This window comes from Pipistrellus kuhlii, unplaced genomic scaffold (genome assembly GCF_014108245.1).
Source record: "Pipistrellus kuhlii isolate mPipKuh1 unplaced genomic scaffold, mPipKuh1.p scaffold_m20_p_9, whole genome shotgun sequence".
NCBI classification, from domain to species: Eukaryota; Metazoa; Chordata; class Mammalia; order Chiroptera; family Vespertilionidae; genus Pipistrellus; species Pipistrellus kuhlii.
Window position 1 is genome coordinate 31498005 of NW_023425595.1, and position 21022 is coordinate 31519026.

The 21022-nt window shown below is 43.6% G+C and overlaps 2 protein-coding genes across 2 annotated transcripts; one reads left to right on the forward strand and one right to left on the reverse strand.

The window, feature by feature from the left end:
• The first annotated feature begins 5431 nt into the window (after nt 1-5431).
• On the forward strand, nt 5432-13922 carry TRIM68 (tripartite motif containing 68). Its single transcript, XM_036427118.2, has 7 exons — nt 5432-5540; nt 7031-7513; nt 9200-9295; nt 9999-10256; nt 10811-10833; nt 11323-11423; nt 11626-13922. Exons 2-7 carry the CDS (start codon nt 7088-7090, stop codon nt 12174-12176), a joined length of 1455 nt encoding a protein of 484 aa, XP_036283011.1. The 5' UTR covers nt 5432-5540; nt 7031-7087; the 3' UTR covers nt 12177-13922.
• Nucleotides 13923-17791: 3869 nt separating this feature from the next.
• On the reverse strand, nt 17792-18779 carry LOC118712881 (olfactory receptor 52I2-like). The gene has a single exon (XM_036427124.2). It carries the CDS (start codon nt 18762-18764, stop codon nt 17814-17816), a length of 951 nt encoding a protein of 316 aa, XP_036283017.1. The 5' UTR covers nt 18765-18779; the 3' UTR covers nt 17792-17813.
• Between the last annotated feature and the right edge of the window lie 2243 nt (nt 18780-21022).

Consider the following 21022-nt stretch of genomic DNA (forward strand, 5'->3'; position numbering starts at 1 on the left):
AGCTCAAATGAGTTTTTAAAATGTGTATTTTGGAGCTAGAAAAGATTGAGCACAAATGTCAAGAAGATGGAGTTAGTTGAGAGGCTCTCTGTCCTTTACTTCTCACATTATTAGTGGAGTTCTTCAAAGCTATGACCCTGGTCGACCTTCTGTCTTTTCCCCTCCACATGGTAACCGTGAGTAGAGTGGGAGTAATACCACCTGCTCCCACAGTTTTTATCTCCCAAACAATTCAGACCAATATCCTGAACTCAAGGCATGGCAATGTCTATAGGACATCACCATTTAGGTGCCCCCAAGGCACCTTAAACTCAGTACCTCCAGCTAAGCTCATTATCTCTGGTCCCCAGTCTGTGCCCCAGTGTGCTTTGTTCCTTGTCACAGAAATGATTCTGTTGCCCAAGCTAGAAATCTAGAAACCATCTTCTCCACCTTTTTCCTGTCTCTCTCTCACTTCCCTCTCCAAACACATCCAGTCAAGTACCAAGTCCTTTTCATACAGATGGTCAATAGACATATGAAAATATTCTCAACATGGCTAATTGTTAGAAAAATGCAAATTAACACTACAATGAGACATCACATCACACCTGTCAGAATGGCCACCTTGAATAAATCAACAAACAAGTATTGGCGAGGATGCAAAAGAAAAAAGGAACCCTTGTGCAATATTGGTGGAAATGCAGATTGATGCAACCACCATGGAGAACAATATGAGGGTTCCTCAAAAAATTAAAAATGGATTGCCTTATGACCCAACAATTCCACTATAAGGATTTATCAAAAGAATCACTAATTTGAAAGAATATATGCACCTTAGCTCTCCCTTTCTCTCAAGACAGCTCTTTCTTCCTTAAACCACTAATCGTCACACTTCTCTGTGTGTGTGGGGGGGGGGGGGGAGAAGGGAGGGCATTCCTATATTTATCAAAGTGTTATTTATAATAGCCAAGATGTGGAAGGATCCCAAGTGCCCATCAATAGATAAATAGATAAAAAAAAGCTGTGGTACATATATAATGGAATATTACTCAGACATTTTAAAAAATGATATTTGCAACAGCATGATGGCCCTAAAAGGTATTATACTCAGTGAAATAAGTCAATTAGAGAAAAACAAATACTATATGATTTCACTTATATGTGTAATCTAAAGAATAAAATAAATGAACAAACAAAATTGAAACAGACTCATAGACACAGAGACTGGACCCAATCCCCCAACAGTGAACTCCCCCTACTAGAGGGTAGGAGCCATTGAGGGACTGGGTGAAAGAGGTGAAGGGATTAAGAAGTGCAAATTGGCAATTATAAAATAGTCACAGGGATGAAAAGTACAACATATGGAAAAAGTCAATAATACTGTAGTAAATATGTACGGTGTCAAGTGGGTACTGGAATAATCCAAGGGAACACTTTGTAAAGTATATAATTGTCTAGCCACACCTGAAACCAATACAAAATGGTATTGAAATTATACCATTTCAATTGAAAAATAATTTTAAAAAACCATCAAGTTTTCTTTGTTTTCCTCCTGGATAGCTCATGAATTAGATTCTTTTTCTCCATCTCCTTTGTCTTAACTCCAGTTCAAGCCAAAATAAGATCATTAGAATAACTCGTTCACTGGACAGCCTCCCTGAATATTTTTCCATTTACCAATTATTACTCTCCACTGTGGCCAGTGTAACCTTCAAAGCACAAGTCAGTCTGTAGTATCTTCCCAGTGACATAGAATGAAAAGTTTTGGTAACAACATGAGGCATCATACTTCTTACCCCAGCTCATAAGGCCTCCATGAGTCACCTCTGTGTACGTCTAAAACCCATCACCAGCAAGTCTACCTCCCTTTGCATACTGAGTCCCAGATGTACCAAAATTACCCCACGGCTACAATGTGCCAAGCCTTCTCTCACCCTTCAGCTTTCACATATTTTTACCCATGGAAAGGACATTAATTTTACTCCTGTTCTGATTAATACTTAGCCTTCAGATGTCTGTTTAAACATCCTTGCTTAAGATCTTCCCTGACTCCTAACCTTGATGGAACAGGCAGACTCTCCAACTGGCTATTCTTTTCCTTTTGTTTAACTTAAAGCACTTAACATTATGAAGTTAATTTTTTTCATACCTCTGAGCAATCTTATCCTCCTTTTTGGTAGGGGGGATGGACACTGATGTGCACAGTTAAAGGAGGAGGTTTACAGATTCCTTTTTAGTTCCCTCTTAATGCAGAGATTACTGGTTTTCTTGTTGATGTTCACTCATAACTCACATTTCTATTACTTCTATTGAGACATGTTTAATGGGAAGATCCCCTTACGTTTTTGGTACCAACATCAAGCACCATGCTGTTTCCATTTTTAAATGACTATTTTCCAAAGGAACTTTTCAAGAAGTGTTTTACTTGTGTCAGCAATAAGAATACTGTGTAAGTTTGACCATGGAATGGCTTTTAAAATAACACTCTATCCTTATATTTTTGTTTTAATATTTTCACAAGGCAAGGATGCCCACTATCACTATCACTTCTATTCAACATGGTATTGAATATTCTAGCCACAGCTATCAGACAAGAAAAAAGAAATAAAAGGCATTCAAATTAGAAAGAAGTAAAACTTTATTTGCAGATGACATAATACTCTAATATAGGAAACCTAAAGAGTCCACCAAGAAACTATTAGAATAAATGAATTCAGCAAACTTTCAGGATACAGAATTAATATATGAAATCTGTTGTGTTCTATACATAAATAATGAATAATTAGGAGATATTAATAAAACAATCCCACTTACAATTGCATCAGAAGCATAAATACCTAGGAATAAATTTAACCAAGAAAGTGAAAAACTTGTACTCTGAAAACTGTAAGATATTGAAGAAAGAAATTAAAGGATATACAAATAAATGGAAGAATATACCTTTTCATGGGTTAGGAGGATTAATATTATTAAAATATCCTTATTACCTAAAACAATACATAGATTTGATGCAACCCCTATTAAAATACCAATGGTATTCTCAGTATTAAAACAACTAATACAATAATTTATATGGAACCACAAAAGACCCCAAAGAGCCCAAAAAATCTGGAGAAAAAAACAAGTCCCTGATGTCGAATTATACTTCAAAACAACAATAATCAAAACATGGTACTAGAAGGAGACTTGACTTGGGGTGGAGTGAACACACAATACAATCAATATACAGATGGCGAAAACTATATAATTTTATTAACCACTGTCACCCCCCAAAATTAAAAAATAAACAAAAAAAACGGTATGGCTGAAACTGGTTTGGCTCAGTGGATAGAGAGTCATCCTGCAGACTGAAAGGTCCCAGGTTTGATTCCAGTCAAGGACATGTACCTTGGTTTGGGGCACATCCCCAGTAGGGGGCATGTGCAGGAGGCAGCTGATCGATGTTTCTCTCTCATCCATGTTTCTAGCTCTCTCTCTCCTTTCCTCTCTGTAAGAAAGCAATAAAAAAAATATATTTTAAAAAAACAGTATGGTATTAGCATAAAAACAGATACAATGTATATAGACCAATGGCACAAAATAGCCCAAAAATAAATCCTCACTTACTAGTATATGATCAATTAATCTATGAAAAAGGAGACAAGACTATACTGGTACTATGGAGTAAAGACAGTCTCTACAGTAAGTGATTACTAGGCAGATACATAGAAAAAATGAAATTGAACCACTTTCTTATGTCATATACAAAAATAAACTCAAAATGGATTAATTAAATGTAATATCAAAATCCATCAAAATCCTTCTATCTATAGGTTTCAGAATTCCTCTGCTGAATATTTTGGTACAGATCAAGGACGCTTTTTACTTTAATGTGGCCTTCCCAGAATTCATGAGAAGCACCTGGCCATTTTATCCTGTCAAGCCTTAAAACTGCTGGATTTTCTGCTTCGGGAATAAAACTGGCCTTTTTTTCCTTTCACCTTCCCCCTTCCTTTTCTGCATTCTCTCCTTAGAGAGGTTAACCATTTGCTCCTGTCTGGGGAAGATAATGGCTTGTTATTTATAAACTGGCTACAAATTTCCCACATTGTTTGACATTAACTTTCCTGTCTGTTTCCCTATTCCACTTGCCCTGCAATTTTCTGAGCTCCTTACTGCCCTGTAACACAACCAACTTGATCCTCTGCTTTTTAAGAGCAGAGACTGTGTGACTCAGTTGCAATCCCAGCATCCAGCACAAAATGTTGCAAAAAGCTGATGGTCAATAAATGTTTAAAGTGGCTTGTTTCAATGAATCCACTCCCTATTCTGTCCTGGCAGCCATTTCTCCAGATTCAGGTGGAGCAGAAGGTCCAGCTCAGACCTCAGTTATCTCTTTTCTTCTTTTTTTGCTCCCCCATTTGTCTCAGAAATTTTCTGGGCCTCACCCTTCAGAATTTCAACCGTCTCCTGGGTCCTGACATTGGCCTGAGGATCCAGAGTTTCAATTAAAAGAAATTTTTTAAAAAATGGAAATGAGCTTCAATTGGAGGATTTCCTTGTTATTTCCCATGTAGATTACATGTGCCTTTATCTGCTTATTCAGTACACACCTAAATGTCAGGAAAAGGACAAGGTGCAGGGAGTCCAAAGAAAAATCCAATTCATTCCCTTTAGACGCTGTATGTCTGTATAGAAGCCTGGCTGTCTGTTTTTGGTGAGGGAGGGGTATCAGTTGTTTAACAAAATTAAAAAAAAAATTTTTTTTAATGACAACTTGTGACCAAGCATCCATTTCACTTTCACTCCAGCAGCTCCCAATATCTGCTTCTAACTTTAAGGCGTGTTGCAGCACTAGTGATGAACCTTGCCTGTTAAAATACTCAGGAAGAAGGTTTTGTAAAAACCCAGGATCCGCCGCCTGGAGCCAGGAGAGGTCGCTTCTCTTGCTGGAAAACTGCAGAGCTCAGTTGTGTGCTCAGACCTGCGCTACCTTGAGTCATTGAACCAGGCATAGCTGATCTCACATGTTGGTGAATTTAACACAGGAAACTGGCAAAGGAACAGCATTAGATGTCGTCACCCGGAAGGAACAGCTCCGCTCAGGACAGCCGCTGGTCAGCTGGAGCTGAAGCGCGGGACGTCCATGGCTCCTGGGACCGGGAACCAACTGGGCCTCCGCTAATACCGAGCCTGAGCGCCCGCATCCCAGAGCCCCACCCTTCGGTTTGGTTCGTCCTGGGACGGCCTCCTGGGTCCGTTTACGGTTTTAAGGGGCTCCGGGCGGGTGGAACGGGACACAAACATCCAGATAACAGATTAAAAAACAGGCATGCCCAGACAGGTGCGCCGAGGCCCCGTCCCCTCCTCTGATTGGCTAGGGTTGTCCTGATCCCTGTCTGTGATTGGCTGCTTCCACAAAGATGCCGCTGGACGAATTCCGGCGCCGGGCCCTCGCCCGCCGCTCATTGGCTCCGGCCCTGTGGGCGGGGCCTGAGGGCGGGCGTAGGGCCGAGGAGCCGGCGAGAGGCCGCGGAGCCGGCGGCGGCGGCGGCGGCGGGGACCTGTGCCCGCGGGCGGTAAGTGCTGCGGTCCGGCCGCCTCGGACGTGGCGGACGCTCGGCCGTGGGAACGTGGCATCTCCACTTCCCCGGTCGCCATGGGCGCTACTGCGGTCTGAGGGGGGAGGTGGGTAGACAGCCGTGCCGCTTCGGAAGTCAGAGGTCCTGCCAAGTCTCCTCACTCTGCCGCTGTTCTGGGGCCCTGCCCCCGGCCCTGGGCCTAGGGTTTACCACCCCTGCCCCCCACCTCTGCTCGAACCCGGAAGATCGCCGCCTCCACTCAAACCCCCCCACCCCCCATGCAAGGCTTTTCCAAGCTTTGCCCCCTCCCTTTAAAAGGTCTTTCCTAGCCGAAACCGGTTTGGCTCAGTTGATGGAGCGTCGGCCTGCGGGTCCCAGGTTCGATTCCGGTCAAGGGCATGAACCTTGGTTGCGGGCACATCCCCAGTGGGGGGGGTGCAGGAGGCAGCTGGTCGATGTTTCTCATCGATGTTTCTAGCTCTCTATCCCTTTCCCTTCCTCTCTGTAAAAAAAGCAATAAAAAATATTTTTTTTTAAAAATAAAAATAAAAGGTCTTTCCTAGACTGACTCCCCGCCCTGCCAAAGGCAATTTCGAAGCAATTAAATGTTTAATAAAGTTTCGTCCAAGTAATTTATGCAGAACAAAGGAAACAATGAAGCAGATTTTATATCCTAAGAGTAGTAGATACCCACCTCTAAATCCTTTTTACAGAGACCACGCTTTTAACTTTTTTTATGCAGAAATCTAAATCTAAATAATATCCTTATTTACACCGCATTTCTTGATTTATCATTTTGCTCTTTCTTTACCTCCCACCAGGTTTTCCATTCTATTTTTTTTTTAATTTTTAGTTCTCCTGTTGATCTTTGTAGCTTTCAATCATAGATCTCAACCTGTATTGTGATAGCTCTTAGTGCCCTGCCCCTCTGTCTTCCTGGGGAATGCCTTCATCATATGGGTTTGGTTAACATCAGATGACCTTTGTTTTTTATCTGCCAGTTGAGTATGTAGGCAATGGGTTTCTGACACAGCCTCTTTTTGCCCCTTGAAGTATATAAGTATATGAATAAACCTACCGGAGAGTGGGACTAGGGGTATTTCTGGCCTTAGTTTAGGTACTGAAACATCCCATCTTTGTGACCTTATCCAAGTTCCAGAGGAATAATGCTGATTTGAAGAGCATGATTGAGGTGGGTCTCATGACCCCAGAGAAGGGTCAGAGATGACTGAATGGATGAACAGTGAGAATTCCCAGCATTCACTTGCTCCAGCATCCCCCGATGGCCCTCTGTGGTGTGAGTAATAGGGCCCGGTCAGAACTTCTGTTGGGAAGGCCAGGGTTTATTAAAGAGGGTCAGTAAAGGACGGAGGAAGGATTGGAAGGAGGAACTTGGTTTTTTCCCCACACATGAATTATCCCACTTAGGGATCCCTTTGCCCTCTGTTACGTTTTCCTCTTACCTGTTTTTCTTTTCTTCTTCTCAGCCTCCAGTGCCTCCGCGTGGTTTTGTTCATGTTCCGAGGAGGGTGTGACCAGGAGCCATGGACCCGGCAGCGCTGGTGGAAGCCGTTGTGGAGGAGCTGGCCTGTCCCATCTGCATGGCCTACCTGAGGGAGCCCGTGAGCATCGACTGTGGCCACAGCTTCTGCCACAGCTGTCTCGCCGGGCTCTGGGAGGTCCCGGGGGAATCCCAGAACTGGGGTTACACGTGTCCCCTCTGCCGGACTCCCGTCCAGCCAGGGAACCTGAGGCCTAATTGGCAGCTGGCCAACGTGGTAGAAAAAGTCTGCCTGCTAGGCCTGCACCCAGGAATGGGGTTGAAGGGCGATGTGTGTGAGCTCCATGGAGAACAGCTGAAGATGTTCTGCAAAGAGGATGGCCTGGTCACATGTGAGACCTGCAGCCGGTCCCCTGAGCACGAGGCCCACAGCGTCGTGCCCATGGAGGATGTCGCCTGGGAGTACAAGGTGGGAGGCCGAGGCTAGCTACCCCGATCTCTCCCCCGCCTCTCACGCGGCTATGTCTAAATAAGGAACTTGACCAGAGGCCCCAGAGATCAAAGGAGAACTGATTCCTTTGCTCCTTGTGTCCACAGAGCCTTGGGACCTGATACAGGGAGCCACGTCTCTCCTTGCATCTATGACCTCCTTTGACTTCCTTCCCTCCCACTTCCGTGCCCCATCCCCAACCCCAAAATGGCTTAATGCCTAACCCGTAGATGCTTCCTTACCGAGAATTTGAAGGAGACGCAGTCTGGTTTAGCTGGAGCTCTTGGTGCCTTGAATGAGTCTGGTATGGGGTAGTCAAGGCTACAGCTATCAGGAACTGCAAACCCCTAGCAATGCCACAAATACTCATTTGACATTGTGTGAGTCACTCTAACCCCATCATTTTATACACAAAACTGAGGCTTAGAAATTTGAGATCATGATAATTGGTTTTAGAGCTGGAAGAGACTATGGCTGAAACATTTAGGTTTTACTTTTCGTTAAGTTAGTTAAAGGAAGATCAAATATGATTCAGGTCTTGCTTTTGGGCCAGTATTCTTTCTCCTCTTTCAGGCCTTTTTTTTTGGGGGGGGGGGGGCCACTGTGGAGGGCCTGTAGGGAGGATCATCTCTGACACCCCTGCTATTCCTTTTTTTTTTTTTTTTAATCTACCCTTATCGACTTCCAGCTTCTTATACTTTCCTCAGTTGTCTGTGTTGACATACCTTTACAGAATCATTATGCCAATAACTCTGATGCAATACTGGTCTTAATTTCCTTTCTGGAAGTTGAGATTAGAATGTAAGAGTGTAACACAAATTCCCAGAATTAGCTGTTTTATATGTGAGAAGAATTTCTACAAAATTAAAAGTATTTACTTGCTCATTTTGTTTTGAGTATTAGAATAGAGAAGGCGGTATCACATAAGCATGTTAAGTACCAGCTCAACCAGTTACTAGCTGAATAGCTTTGAGCATGTCTCCCTCCCTCCCTCCCTCCCTCCCTCCCTCCCTCTCTCTCTCTCTCAGCATCAGTTTTATTATCTGTACAATGGGGATAATCCCAGTCTCAAGGTTGAGTATTGAATGTTTATTTAGTATTTAAGCGTATGTGTGGCATTGGTAACTTTTTAACAAAATGGTTAATATCATCATCAGAGTACTTTATGCTTTCCAGTAGTAATCTTTTGCATGAGTGTTCTAGGATAGTGCTTCTTACCTTTAATGAGCATTTGAACCACCCCAAATTCTTGCTAAAATTCTAATTCTAATTCAGGAGGTCTGGGGTGGGCCCGAGACTCTGCATTTCTAACAAGCTTCCAGGTGTTGCTGATGCTGTCGACCATCTTAGTCCACACTTTGCATAGGAAGATTTTAGGAGGCCATAGGGTAATGTAGAAGACAAGTATAAAGATGCTGGGTAGGAAGTCCAAGGAGCTTGGAAACAGACGTTTTCTCTCACTCCGCAGAAATTTAGAGACTGTGGGAATTGAAATGATTCTCAGAACGAGAGCTACCTTGGATGTCATGTGGGCAGGATTCTATTCCCTCCTTGGCATCACTTTGCTCCCAGCATTCATTCTGGCTCATCACCGGAGGGACGCTTTTCCCCCCATTACTTAACAAGCCTCATTATCAACCAGGCTGGGGGTTTTCTCTCTTTCAGTGGAAACTCCACGAGGCTTTGGAACACCTGAGGAAAGAGCAAGAAGAGGCCTGGAAGCTGGAAGTTGGTGAGAGGAAACGAACTGCCACCTGGAAGGCAGGTTGCCGCCTGGGGAAGGAGTTTGGGTGGTTCCGGTGTTGTCCTGGAGCTGGCCATGGTGACTTAGTCATCTCTAGAAGCACAATGTGGGGATTGAACTCAGAGCCAGGGATCCTCATGCCAGCTTCCTCCACAGGTTGTGCAGCCCTAGGCTGGCCACGTTCTTCTCACTCCAGTTTCTAGATTGTGATGTAGGGATAACCTCATATGTCCTCATACACACCTCACGTACACTGGAAGATCGCCTCTGAAATAAATTTGTGGCCGTAACTACCAAACTATCAGAACTTTAGGTCAACAGAAGGTAACACTGAACCAGTCAAAAATAGCGTATTGAACCGGGATAATACCAGTAGGAAGCAAAAGCATCTACCAGTGTAGTTGTTACCTGCCTTAGAGGCTCAAGTGTAATGCTCTGGTCATTATTTTGAAAGTAGCATATACTATTCTGAAAATAGGAAACAGTCTAGAGCACATAGTGCCTGGGCCCTACTGAAGTGGACAAGGATCAGTAATAGGGCCCCAGAAGCATGTGAGAACAGAAGATAAGAAAAATAGTAGCCTTTAACTTGGCCTCTACAGTGCCAGGCATACAGTTGGTACCAAAACATTCCAGAGGGGGGGGGGGGGGGGCTTGCACAGTCCCTGGTGGCCCTTGCACGAACAATATCAGCGCTTTTCTCCGATCCTGGCTGTGTAGATACAGGTGGAAACCCGAAAGCAGAGTATCGTGTGGGAGTTTGAGAAGTATCGGCAGTTACTAAAGCACAAGCCACCCGGTGAGCAGCTGGAGGCAGAGGCAGCCTCAGCTCTCGCCAGCCTGGAGCGGGAGGAGAGGGACACGAGGCAGAAACTGGAGCTGAGTCACGACACGCTCATCCAGCAGAGCCGGGTCCTGTGCCGGCTCATCGCAGAGCTGGAAGAGAGGTCTCAGAGGCCTGTCCGCTGGATGCTGCAGGTGAGTGCACCCGTACCCACCTCCATCCCTGCACTTCTCCTGCCCCTGGTTGGTTGGATGCCCTGGCCCATTGTAGGCAGGTAGGCGGGGCGGTGTTCAGGCAGCTCTGCACTCCTGCTCCTTTGGCCAGATTGTTGAGACAGCCAGTCCGGCTCAGCCTATCCTCCCCTCCCATAGGCTTCTCCCGTCCACCTCTGCACACCTTCTCTCCAGCCTTGCTCTGTGCCTCCCTTTCCCTTAGAGCAGTGTTTCCCAAACTTTTGACATATGTGTACCCCTTCTATAATTTTTGTAACACTGAGTATCCCTTGTCAAAAAAAAAAAAAAAAAATGGGTATATTAGGTGCAGCTAAGCACAGTGCAGTGCATATTCCCACCAAACTCCGGTGCAGCGCGTACCCCCACCAAACTCTTCCCGTGCTTCTGGGGGTACGTGTACCACACTTTGGGAAACACTGCCTTAGAGAAACCCCCTCCCGGCGCTTAATGTCTGTCTGGTCCCTCCAAGGAACAGCAGATACTCATGTGCTGCATTTCTTTTTTTCTCCTTTCAGGGCATTCGGGAGGTCTTAAACAGGTACGTTCCCATCCCTGGAGCCCCGGGAGGGGCCTGGCCAGAAGTGGGAAAGGAACAGAGACCCATGCGGCAGAGAACCGGGGGGCTGCTCCATAATCTTCTCCCTCTTTCCTCTCATTGGCCAAAGGAGCTTTAGTCACCTTTCTTCTTTGTACTTGATCAGATTCGTTTCAAGTGTTACCAATAAGAATCTCAGAAAAGTTATAAAATATGTGGTTTCAAATAGATCTCTCAGGGAGGGAAAAACACCACAGACGTGTCCGTTAGTCTCTAAGCTCTGAGTGTGGCACAGCGGTTCCTCTCCCCGTGTCAGGTGAATGTTCTGTCTGTGCCACAAACCTTCCTCTCCGTCGAATACGCATCACAGCCTTTGCCTGGTGATGCTGGGGAATGGCACCTCCCTGCCAAGCCCCTCTTCCCTGTACTAAGGGAGGGTCCATGTGGCTGAGCTAAGACTCCTCGACCCAGGGCTTACCCCTCCTCTATTAGGAGCAAGTCTTGGAGCTTCCAGCGGCCAGAACCAGTCTCCCTGGAACTGAAGACAGATTGCCGGGTGCCGGGCCTGAGGGAGATCCTGAAGACGTATGCAGGTAATGAGTGCTGGGGGAGGTTGTGATGGGCAGTGGGAGGGTCCCCGCCCAGAAAAATAAGACCGCTCAGTGTCTTCTGAATATCCCAACCGGCCCCGCTCCCACCCGTCACTGAGAAATCCGGGGCTGTATTTATCAGGGAGACCTCTCCTAGGGCCCCTTGCTCTGTACCAGCATTGCCAACCGGGATCTCTGTCCCTAGCTGATGTGCGCCTGGATCCCGACACTGCTTATTCCCGCCTCATCGTGTCTGAAGACAGAAAGTGCGTGCGCTATGGAGACACCAACCAGAAACTGCCCGACAATCCTGAGAGATTCTACCGCTATAACATCGTCCTGGGCAGCCAGTGCCTCTCCTCAGGCCGGCACTACTGGGAGGTGGAGGTGGGAGACAGGTCTGAATGGGGCCTGGGAGTGTGTAAGGAAGATGTCGACCGGAAGGAGGTGGTCTATTTATCCCCCAACTATGGCTTCTGGGTGATAAGGCTGAGGAAGGGCAATGAGTACCGGGCAGGCACTGACGAGTACCCCCTCCTGCCCTTGCCAGTCCCTCCCCGGCGGGTGGGTGTCTTCCTGGATTATGAGGCCCAAGACATCTCCTTCTACAACGTGACCGACAACGGCTCCCACATTTTCACTTTCCCCCACCACCCCTTTCCCGGGCGCCTCCTGCCCTACTTTAGTCCTTGCTACAGCATCGGTGCCAACAACACTGCCCCTCTGGCCATCTGTTCCCTGGACGGAGAGGACTGAGACCCACCATCCAGCCAGAGGCCCCAGGGGTCTCGCAGGGCCCCGCCCCTGACAAGGGTTCCCTTAAACTGAGTTGAGCGTAGAATTTGGGATTCCTCTGCCTGGCCCAGTGGTCTGCTGCTCCTCAGCCCACATCTCTCACTAAACTTCTCATGTGAAGGAGGTGAGGCTTAGTCACATGGGCATTGTCCCTGTGAGGGAAGCATGACAGGGCTGATGGTGAAGGACCCAGTGACTCTCACAGGAGAACTTGTCCTTTCTGTAGCTCAGGCCCCTCTTTTTCAGTCCCTGTTGGTGCCATAACTAAGTCATGAAGGACGATGAAGTAGATCCTACCTTCTGGAAACCTGTTGGCAAAAAAATCCAGCTCACATCCAGAGCTGGCTGCTCCATAGAGGCCAGTTGGAGGAGGCCTCCCCTGAGGTTTGCTGCTGATGAGCAAACGTTTGAGCTCTGCTCTCTGACATGCAAACTAGAGTCATTCGTTGCGGATTGCCCAGACCACTCCAGTGGCCCTCCTCCTCAGCACGAGCTGGGCACACCACTGTCTCAAGCTCTAAGGAGGCCTGTGTCTCCTTCTTGCTGGAAGAATCAGAGAACCTGTGAGCCTTGTTTTTAGTTTCACTCTGTGGAAGAGAAAACTGAAATGGCCTTAATAGAGTAAGTTATTTCTCGCAGAGCTATTGAAAGCAGATTGTAGAGATTATAACTTATTTCTCACATTCAAACGAATCAAGATCGGCAAGGCTCACTTCTCGGGTCACATGTCTGCGTGTCATTCATTACTTTTGGGTCTGAGACTTCCCACCCAATTGAAAGGCTTTTCAGCCTCTGGAAAAATGGGTGGAGTGGCTGTATACTCTCCTACCTCACAGGGTTTTTGTGAGGATCTCGGATCCATCCCATACTTGTGTTCCTTTCTCAGGGACAGAGGAAGGCAAGTTGAGAATATTGCCCATCTTACCTTCCTATCTCACATTCTCAGCCAGCATCTTACAGCAGGGCCTCTGTCTCGAGGCCTCTCCTCACAGTCTAGAGCTCTTTAGACAGAAGGTGGCCCTCCCAGGGCAAACTCTGGGCTACTTAGTATTCTGTGTATCTGTTGTAGGTTTGTCTCTTGTTTGGATTAGAATTGGGATTGTGACCACAGGATAGAGACGAGATAATTTAAAATGAAAAACAAAATGCCCAGGAAAAAGACTCGCTCGCCTATAAGCTAGTTGAGCTAAAGTTTAGATCTTTTTGTGTCACAAAGGGAGTCTGAATTGTTCTGGTAACTATGTAACATTCTCCCTGCCTTTGTCTTCTTTAAATCTGTGGCAGAAGGAGAAATGGGAGGCAGTGTGAGGGAAAGAGTAGGACTAGGCACAGAAGCCAGTTTGGGAGCTGTATCTATAGTGAAGGGGAACTTAAGACTGTATCTGTGCTATTGGCCTATGAGTGATTGCTGTGTGTGGCAAAAATAACTCACTGAAGGCCTTAGGAGTGTGATGTGGGACGGTTGTGTCTAGAAATGAACTGCAAGACTAGCATGAAGAGTTCATGGCTTTGCCTGTTGCGAGAGGCTACAACATAAAGACACAATTTCTGATGTACTTTAGATGTGAAGGTAATAATGTTGGGGAAGGAATGAACAGCAAAGAAGATAGTAGATGATGTATGGACAGAAGTAAAGTAATTCCTGTAATAAATAATAGCAAAAACTGCCTTTCTACTTTGTTAGTAAATGAAAGAGGTAAAAAAAAAGGCCAAAATGGAAAAATAAACTCATTCTGCCCACCAGGCTTCCAAGTCACTTCTTGAGCATTAACAGAAGGGGAATGGACTGGTGCATCAGTCACAGACCTGGTCTTGGCAAAGCACTGAGCTGACCTAAAGTAGAGGGGCCGTGTGTCTTTTTGTGGGGAGGACTCAGAGTGGCCCAGAGGGGGAAGAGGCAGGTAGGCAAGTAGCCATGTGGAGGGTAGAGTACCTGGGAATTGTTTATGGACTTGAGAAATAGTTCTGTAGGAAGTGCTTCCCATTAGATGTCCATAGACACTTAGCAAAAGAGGCTAGGGAAAAGTCAGTATTGTTCTTTTACTATTGTTTTATTAGGATCATCCTTGGAAGGTTCAGAGAAAAGTTGATAAATTCATTCAAACCTAGAATGAACTAAGGAGTGGGATGGCTTAATTTGTTAAGTATTCTTTGGGGGCTTTGGGGTTTTGGTTTTGGTTTTGTTTGTGTGTGTGTGTGTGTGTGTGTGTGTGTGTGTTTGGGGGGGGGGGGCTTTGGGATTTTTTTTACTTATAAGATCATTTTGGAGCTATGATTGTTTGTTAGAAGAATTACAGGTTAAGTGATGGCACGTTATTTCATATTTTCTGATTGTTAAGACCAGGCAAGAAGATTGGAGTTTTTAAGCATATGAAAAACCCTTTTCTTTAGGGTATTTATGTGCCCTTCTCTTCTAAGAACCCCATGAAGAAAGAACAAGACCTTATTTGTCTGGTTCACCATTGTACCCTCAGTCTAGCAGTGTGTGTGTGTGTGTGTGTGTGTGTGTGTGTGTGTGTGTGTGAATAAACAAATGAGGGAACTTTGAATCTTATTCATAGAATCAAAGCAAAAAATAAGCTCCCCTTGCCTCAAAGGGGCATGAAAGACTAGATAACATTTAGTTCTAATCTTATTCAAAAACTAATTTGATGAATAATTATAAAAGTGTTCTGGAAGGGGAAGAGGCAAATAGCTATGAGAAGGGTAAAGTGCCTGCATATTCCCTGAAAATTATTACCCTGGCACCTCCAATTTGATGTGATAATTCACCACAAGGCAGGGTTCAGGCATGAGATTTGCCTATTTTTGTTTTACTGACAGAAACCAAGGGGTACAGTGCCTGAGCCTTGAGGGAGAGGCTACTAAATGGGTGAAGTGCTTGAGTTCTGCAAAAGGAAGAGACAGAGGGCAAATAGGTGGGTTTACAACCCACAGGAAATATAGTCTACCTTTTTTCAAGCAGGATTGGTTGTAATGTCTTAAAAGCAAACATTGAGAGTGCTGTGAATTATAGGCACTAGTTAAATGAGCACAAGCTGCTTCATGTGATATGGTAGGAGTTGTATCTGAATGTATGGGGGAAGCACAGGACTTTCTGTTTGGGGTATAGCCAAGGGAGGGAACCAGTCCACTTTGTAAAGGATTCAGTTCAGTAAAGATTTGAGGTCCAATAGTGGATCCCAATTTCAGGGAATACTAACGTGAATGAAACAGCTGCAGGGTAGGTTTCTAATGGAAATGCTGTGAAGACATTTCTGGTTTGGGGGCGAGCTAGACTGTGCCTTTGTTGCTTTTCATCAGATACTAGTCAATTATTTGGTTTGCTTATGAAGAAAGAATAGTGTGACTTTTCAAAATAGAAATCAAATATACTGAACCACCTCATCTTGATTTGTTTTTATAAATGGGTTTGCAAGAGGAGGAAGATTTCTTTTTACTACTCTGGGAGCTCAATGCATTATCAGATTTTTAGAGGCTGATTTCTGCTCCACTGGTATTCAGAAACAGAATATATCCTAGTAGACAGACAAGTCTAATGTTAGCAAAAGGTATGAATATAGCATGTCTGTTTGGAAGAATTATTACATGAATGATAATTAGAAGACTGCAGTTCTAATAGTACCTCAAATCATTGAATTATAAATCTATTGTGTAGCCCTGGCCACTGGGTCAGTTGGTTAGAGCAATGGTCAGCAAACTCATTAGTCAACAGAGCCAAATATCAACAGTACACAATGGTTGAAATTTCTTTTGAGAGCTGAAAACCGACTTCTGCCCATGAGCCACGAAGTTTCAATTGCACCGTATGTGTGTGCCCACATACGATATTTTGTGGAAGAGCCACACTCAAGGGGTCAAAGAACCCAAAGAGCCCCATGTGGCTCGCTAGCCACAGTTTGCCGGCCACTGTAAGAGCATCATCCAATACACCAAGGTTATAGGTTCCATCCCTAGTTAGGATACATAAAAGATAAAAGATACAAGAAAAAAACAAGGAATGCATAAACAAATAGAACAACAAAACAATGTTCCTCCCTCCCTCTGTCTCTAAATTCAAATAATTTTTTAAAAGAGAGATATTGGGCATATATTTTAAGTATGTACAACATGTTAATCTTATGAGCTATCCTTTATTTTAATACCCTCTATAAATTATCATTGGTTCTTCCATCAATAGAAAGGAGATATTAATATTCAGATATAATTGTTATCAGCTCTATTAAGATTTTCAATTCTATCAGAGTTAAACATATGTACTCCTACATATGAAACCTTTTTTTTTTTTAAGCTTATACTGATTATTCTCTTTAAGACTTTTTGAAAAAGTAAAATATAAAAAGTATCTGGTGAGCTGGAGAAGAGCAGTGACATTTCAGCTTCATTATTGATATTGCTATTGTTTTCTATTAACCTTTTCATCCCTGAGCACATTTACTGAGAGGTGTTCAAAAGAAGAAAGACCTTTTATATTTGATTCCTCTCCTCTGTGTCTACAGTTAAGTTATACAAGCAGGACTAGGAAGAAAAGTGAAAGATGTCCAAAACTGAACTCACATTGCCTTGGCCTCTGTTGCTTAAGAATAAAAAGCTTGTGGCCAGGTATGGCTCAATGGATAGAGTGTCGGCTTGGGGACTGAAGGGTCCCGGGTTCGATTCCGGTCAATGGCATGTACCTTGGTTGCGGGCATATCCCCGTTAGGGGGTGTGCAAGAGTCAGCTGATCCATGACTTTCTCATCGATGTTTCTAGCTCTCTATCTCTCTCCCTTCCTCTCTGTATAAAATCAATAAAATATATTTAAAGAAATAATTTAAAATAAATAAATACAATAAAAAGCTTGTAATTAACACAGCGACTCCAACTAGCTTAACAATGGGGATATAGTAAAATGAAATAGCAGGATCCTATAGGACTTAATAATAAAGGTATATTCAAGTATCCAAAATGGATTGAAACCAGAGAATCAGAGACTCAGTTTCTTCATCCCGTCTTATAAATGTGCTTCTGCTATGGAATAGATTTCTCTTTCCACGTTCATGTTTTAGAAAAATGGCCACCATCAGTGATCCCAAGTTTACATCTCCTGGGATAAACTGGAATCTGTTTTTATTAGAGAAGGACTCTAGACCAGGGGTGAGCACATGCCCCAAGTTGAATGGATTCATCAATGGGCCAGAAGACAGAGTCATATATTAATAGCTGCTTCCATATAATCACACAAGGAAATGGACAATTCTGATCAAATCAGCCAAGTGTGAGGAAGCCAAACAGTTTGTTTCTTTTGCAGAGGGATATTAAGTTGGAAATATAGGTCAGAAGCTGAAGAAAGAAAAACCCCAAATCTATTGTATTTTTCTGCCCAAATTTGTCCCTAATTCAGATACTAGTTGATTGAAACCATTGAACATGTCAAAAAATTAACCATTCACATTTTTGCTAGAAATTGAAAAGTTACACAAGGATATTCTTCACAGTTTCATCTTAGGACACCTTTTTAACAAACCATCTCCTCATATCTCTAAGACATACTATTTGAAGTAGGCTTGAATGCTCAAGACCTGAATAGACTGTATTCATGAACCCAGGTTGAAGTGGTCAAAGAGAGTGCATCAGCAAACTCCATATTTGCTTCCGTATTTGTTTGGTCCTCAGGCCATAGATAATGGGGTTTAAAGCAGGTGGAATGACCACATATAAGTCAGCTAGCAGCACTTGGGTGTGCAAAGGCACTATGTCCTGCCCTAGCCAGGCCACATAGATGGATGCCATCCCAGGTACGTAGTACAGAGCCATAACCAGCATGTGAGAGCCACACGTGCTTAATGCTTTCAACTGAGCATTCTTTGAGGAGAGATTGAAGACTGCCTGGAGAATCAGGGTATAAGAAGCAGCAATGAAAGCCACATCGGAGCCCACAATAATGGAAGAACCAATTAGACTATAAAGACTACTGGACATGGGGTCTGTACATGCTAACTTGGCCACAGCCATGTGCTCACAGTAGGAATGGAGAACAATATTGGAGCCACAGAAAAGTAGATGACTCACCATATAACTTAATGGAGTCATGAATATGACAGCTCTGATGGTGATGGTCATACTCATTCCCAGCATCACTTGAGGCGTGAGAATGCTCTTGTAGTGTAGAGGCTTACAAATGGCTACATAGCGGTCAAAAGCCATGACCAGCAGCAGCCCAGTCTCCATAGCTGTGGTTGCATGGACAAAATACATCTGAGTGAAACAAGCATTAAAGCTGATGGAGCTGCCTCCTGAGGAGAAGATGCTCACCATCTTGGGCACTACAGAGGATGCCATAACAATGTCCACAGCAGCCAGAACACAGAGGAAACAGAACATGGGCTCGTGTAGAGTGGAATCCATCAAGATTATGGTCAAGATGAGGGTGTTTCCTAAAAGGGTTATGATATACATGGCACTCATTGAGATAGCCAGCCCAAGATGTGAAGACTGCAAACCTGGGATACCCACAAGGAAGAAGGTGGCAGGGGTTTCCATTGTGTGGTTGTAAGGTGTCCCCATCATCACAGATGAGTCTGTTTTCCTGTTAATTGCATAAAATGATGTAAGAAAAGAATGCAATCCTGTGAGATTTATTCCTAGCTGTGGTGTTAGGAAAGCCTGGTGGTATTGTCAGTTCAGAACTAGAAAACTTACATCTGACAAAGTTATCCTGCCACACCTCCCATCCACCTCATTATTCTTTGCCTCATTATTCATTATTCAAAGATCGTCTTATGGGTTACCTCCTTTGGAAGTCTCTTCTGTACTTCGTCCGCCATTCCATGTCAAAGCTAAATTATATACCTTCTGAGCTTTCAATGAATCTCACATACTGACCTCTGAGGGACCTAAATTAACAATTCCAATGCTCTACCCTTGACTTTATTACATTCAATCATATGTATCTTGGTCTTGGACTTATACCAAGTTTGTGACACATGCTGTGGTGTGCAAGTCCATTAAAAGAAGATATGTGTGCTCATTATAGCAAACAGATGAATGAATGAGAAATCAGAAGAGTTTTTCTTTTATCTTTATATGTTCAGTTCCTAATATTTTTAATGAAACAATGAACTTCCTGATAATGAACATCTATACATATCATATTTTGTATCCCCAGTATAGTGCTAGGCAAAAGATGAATGTAGCATCCTTCTGATTAACAAAATGAATTGGTGAATTCATGAAAATGTCATTAAAGAACAACATAATTTTTCATAGGAGATAATAAACTGGAAATATTTATAATCCTTACCTTTTCTTTACTTCAGCCCGGATTTCCTCGTTGAGCTAGGTTCATTTAATAGATTAAATAGCTGCAAATAAAACTTTAGAGCTCCTTTAACGATGACCCTCAATAGGTTTTTATGATTCTTCTATATTAGGGGTGTCGAACTCAATCAGAGAAGGGGCCAAAATCTAAAATCCAGCCTAAATCGCGGGCCAAATGGTTTACTGAACAGTCATAAACTGTCATTGTGATGGAAACGCAGCGGAGTGCAGTGATGACAGCGCGGTGCGGGCCACATTGCAAGGCCTGGCGTGACGGATTTGGCCCGCGGGCCTTGTGTTTGACACATGTGTTCTATATAAATAACTCTGATAAGCTGTAAAGACATTGAAAAGTACAATAAAACTTTATTATTTAGAATTTTGAGGATATGATTGCAAACCATGGTCTTTATTGAACCAGATAAACCACCACTAACAACAACAAAGCCTAATTGTAAGAAATGCCTTATAATGGAATAGACTGAATAAAATAATAAGCTCTGCTTCCTGGTCATATTAAAAGAACCTTGAGCCGAAACCAGTTTGGCTCTGGATAGAGCATCGGCCTGCAGACTGAAGGGTCCTGGGTTCAATTCCGGTCAAGGGTATGTACCTTGGTTGCAGGCACATCCCCAGTGGGGGGTGTGCAAGAGGCAGCTGATTGATGATTCTCTCTCATCGATGTTTTTAACTCTCTATCCCTCTCTCTTCCTCTCTGTAAAAAATCAATAAAAATTTATTTTAAAAAAAAAAAAAAAGAACCTTGATGTGCCCTGGCTGATTTGACTTGGTGGATCGAGTGTTAGCCTGCGGATTTGGGTTTGGCCTCCGGTCAGGGGCACATGCCCAGGTTGTGGGCTCGATCCCCAGTATAGGAGGCGGCCAGTCAATGATTCTCATCATTGATGTTTCTATCTCTCTCCTCCCTTCCTCTCTGAAATTAATAAAAACATATTTAAGTAAACAAAACAAAAACAACCTTGATGTTTATAGTCACTGAATGAGACATCTTCAGTGATAGATCATGAGAAGAAAACGGAAAGCTTTGTTATACATATCCTGTACAAATCTACCTTTTTTCTGTGCACTGCTCATCCCTCCTCTCTGCACTCTGGCAACTTCTAGCTGGTCATATTTTTCATTTCTTTGAGGCTTTCATTTTTCTTATTTTTTTCTTCTGAATTAATTCTGCTAAGAGGTTCATATATTTTATTCCTTTTAAATGACAGGACATTTGGGTTGTTGATCATATATTTTTTTTTATTTCTCTCTTCAATCTATTACTGAAAAGTTTCTCTTAAGATCAACAATGATCTCCATAATGCCCAATTTAATTATTTCTTCTCATTTTTTAAATTTTACATGACCTATCCAAAACATTTCCTATTACTGCCTACTCCTTTTTTTTATTTTACATACTGTAAAATGCACAAATCTCAGGTATGCAGCTTTATAATGTTTTATAAAGAGAACATACAAGCACACCACATGACCACTACTTAGAGCAA

Coding starts and splice junctions, on each gene's coding strand:
- TRIM68 (XM_036427118.2), top strand. CDS start 7,088: ATGGACCCGGCAGCGCTGGTGGAAGCCGTTGTGGAGGAGCTGGCCTGT. Junction 10,834..11,322: donor ATTCGGGAGGTCTTAAACAG/GTACGTTCCCAT, acceptor CTCCTCTATTAG/GAGCAAGTCTTGGAGCTTCC. Junction 11,424..11,625: donor GATCCTGAAGACGTATGCAG/GTAATGAGTGCT, acceptor CTCTGTCCCTAG/CTGATGTGCGCCTGGATCCC.
- LOC118712881 (XM_036427124.2), bottom strand. CDS start 18,764: ATGATGGGGACACCTTACAACCACACAATGGAAACCCCTGCCACCTTC.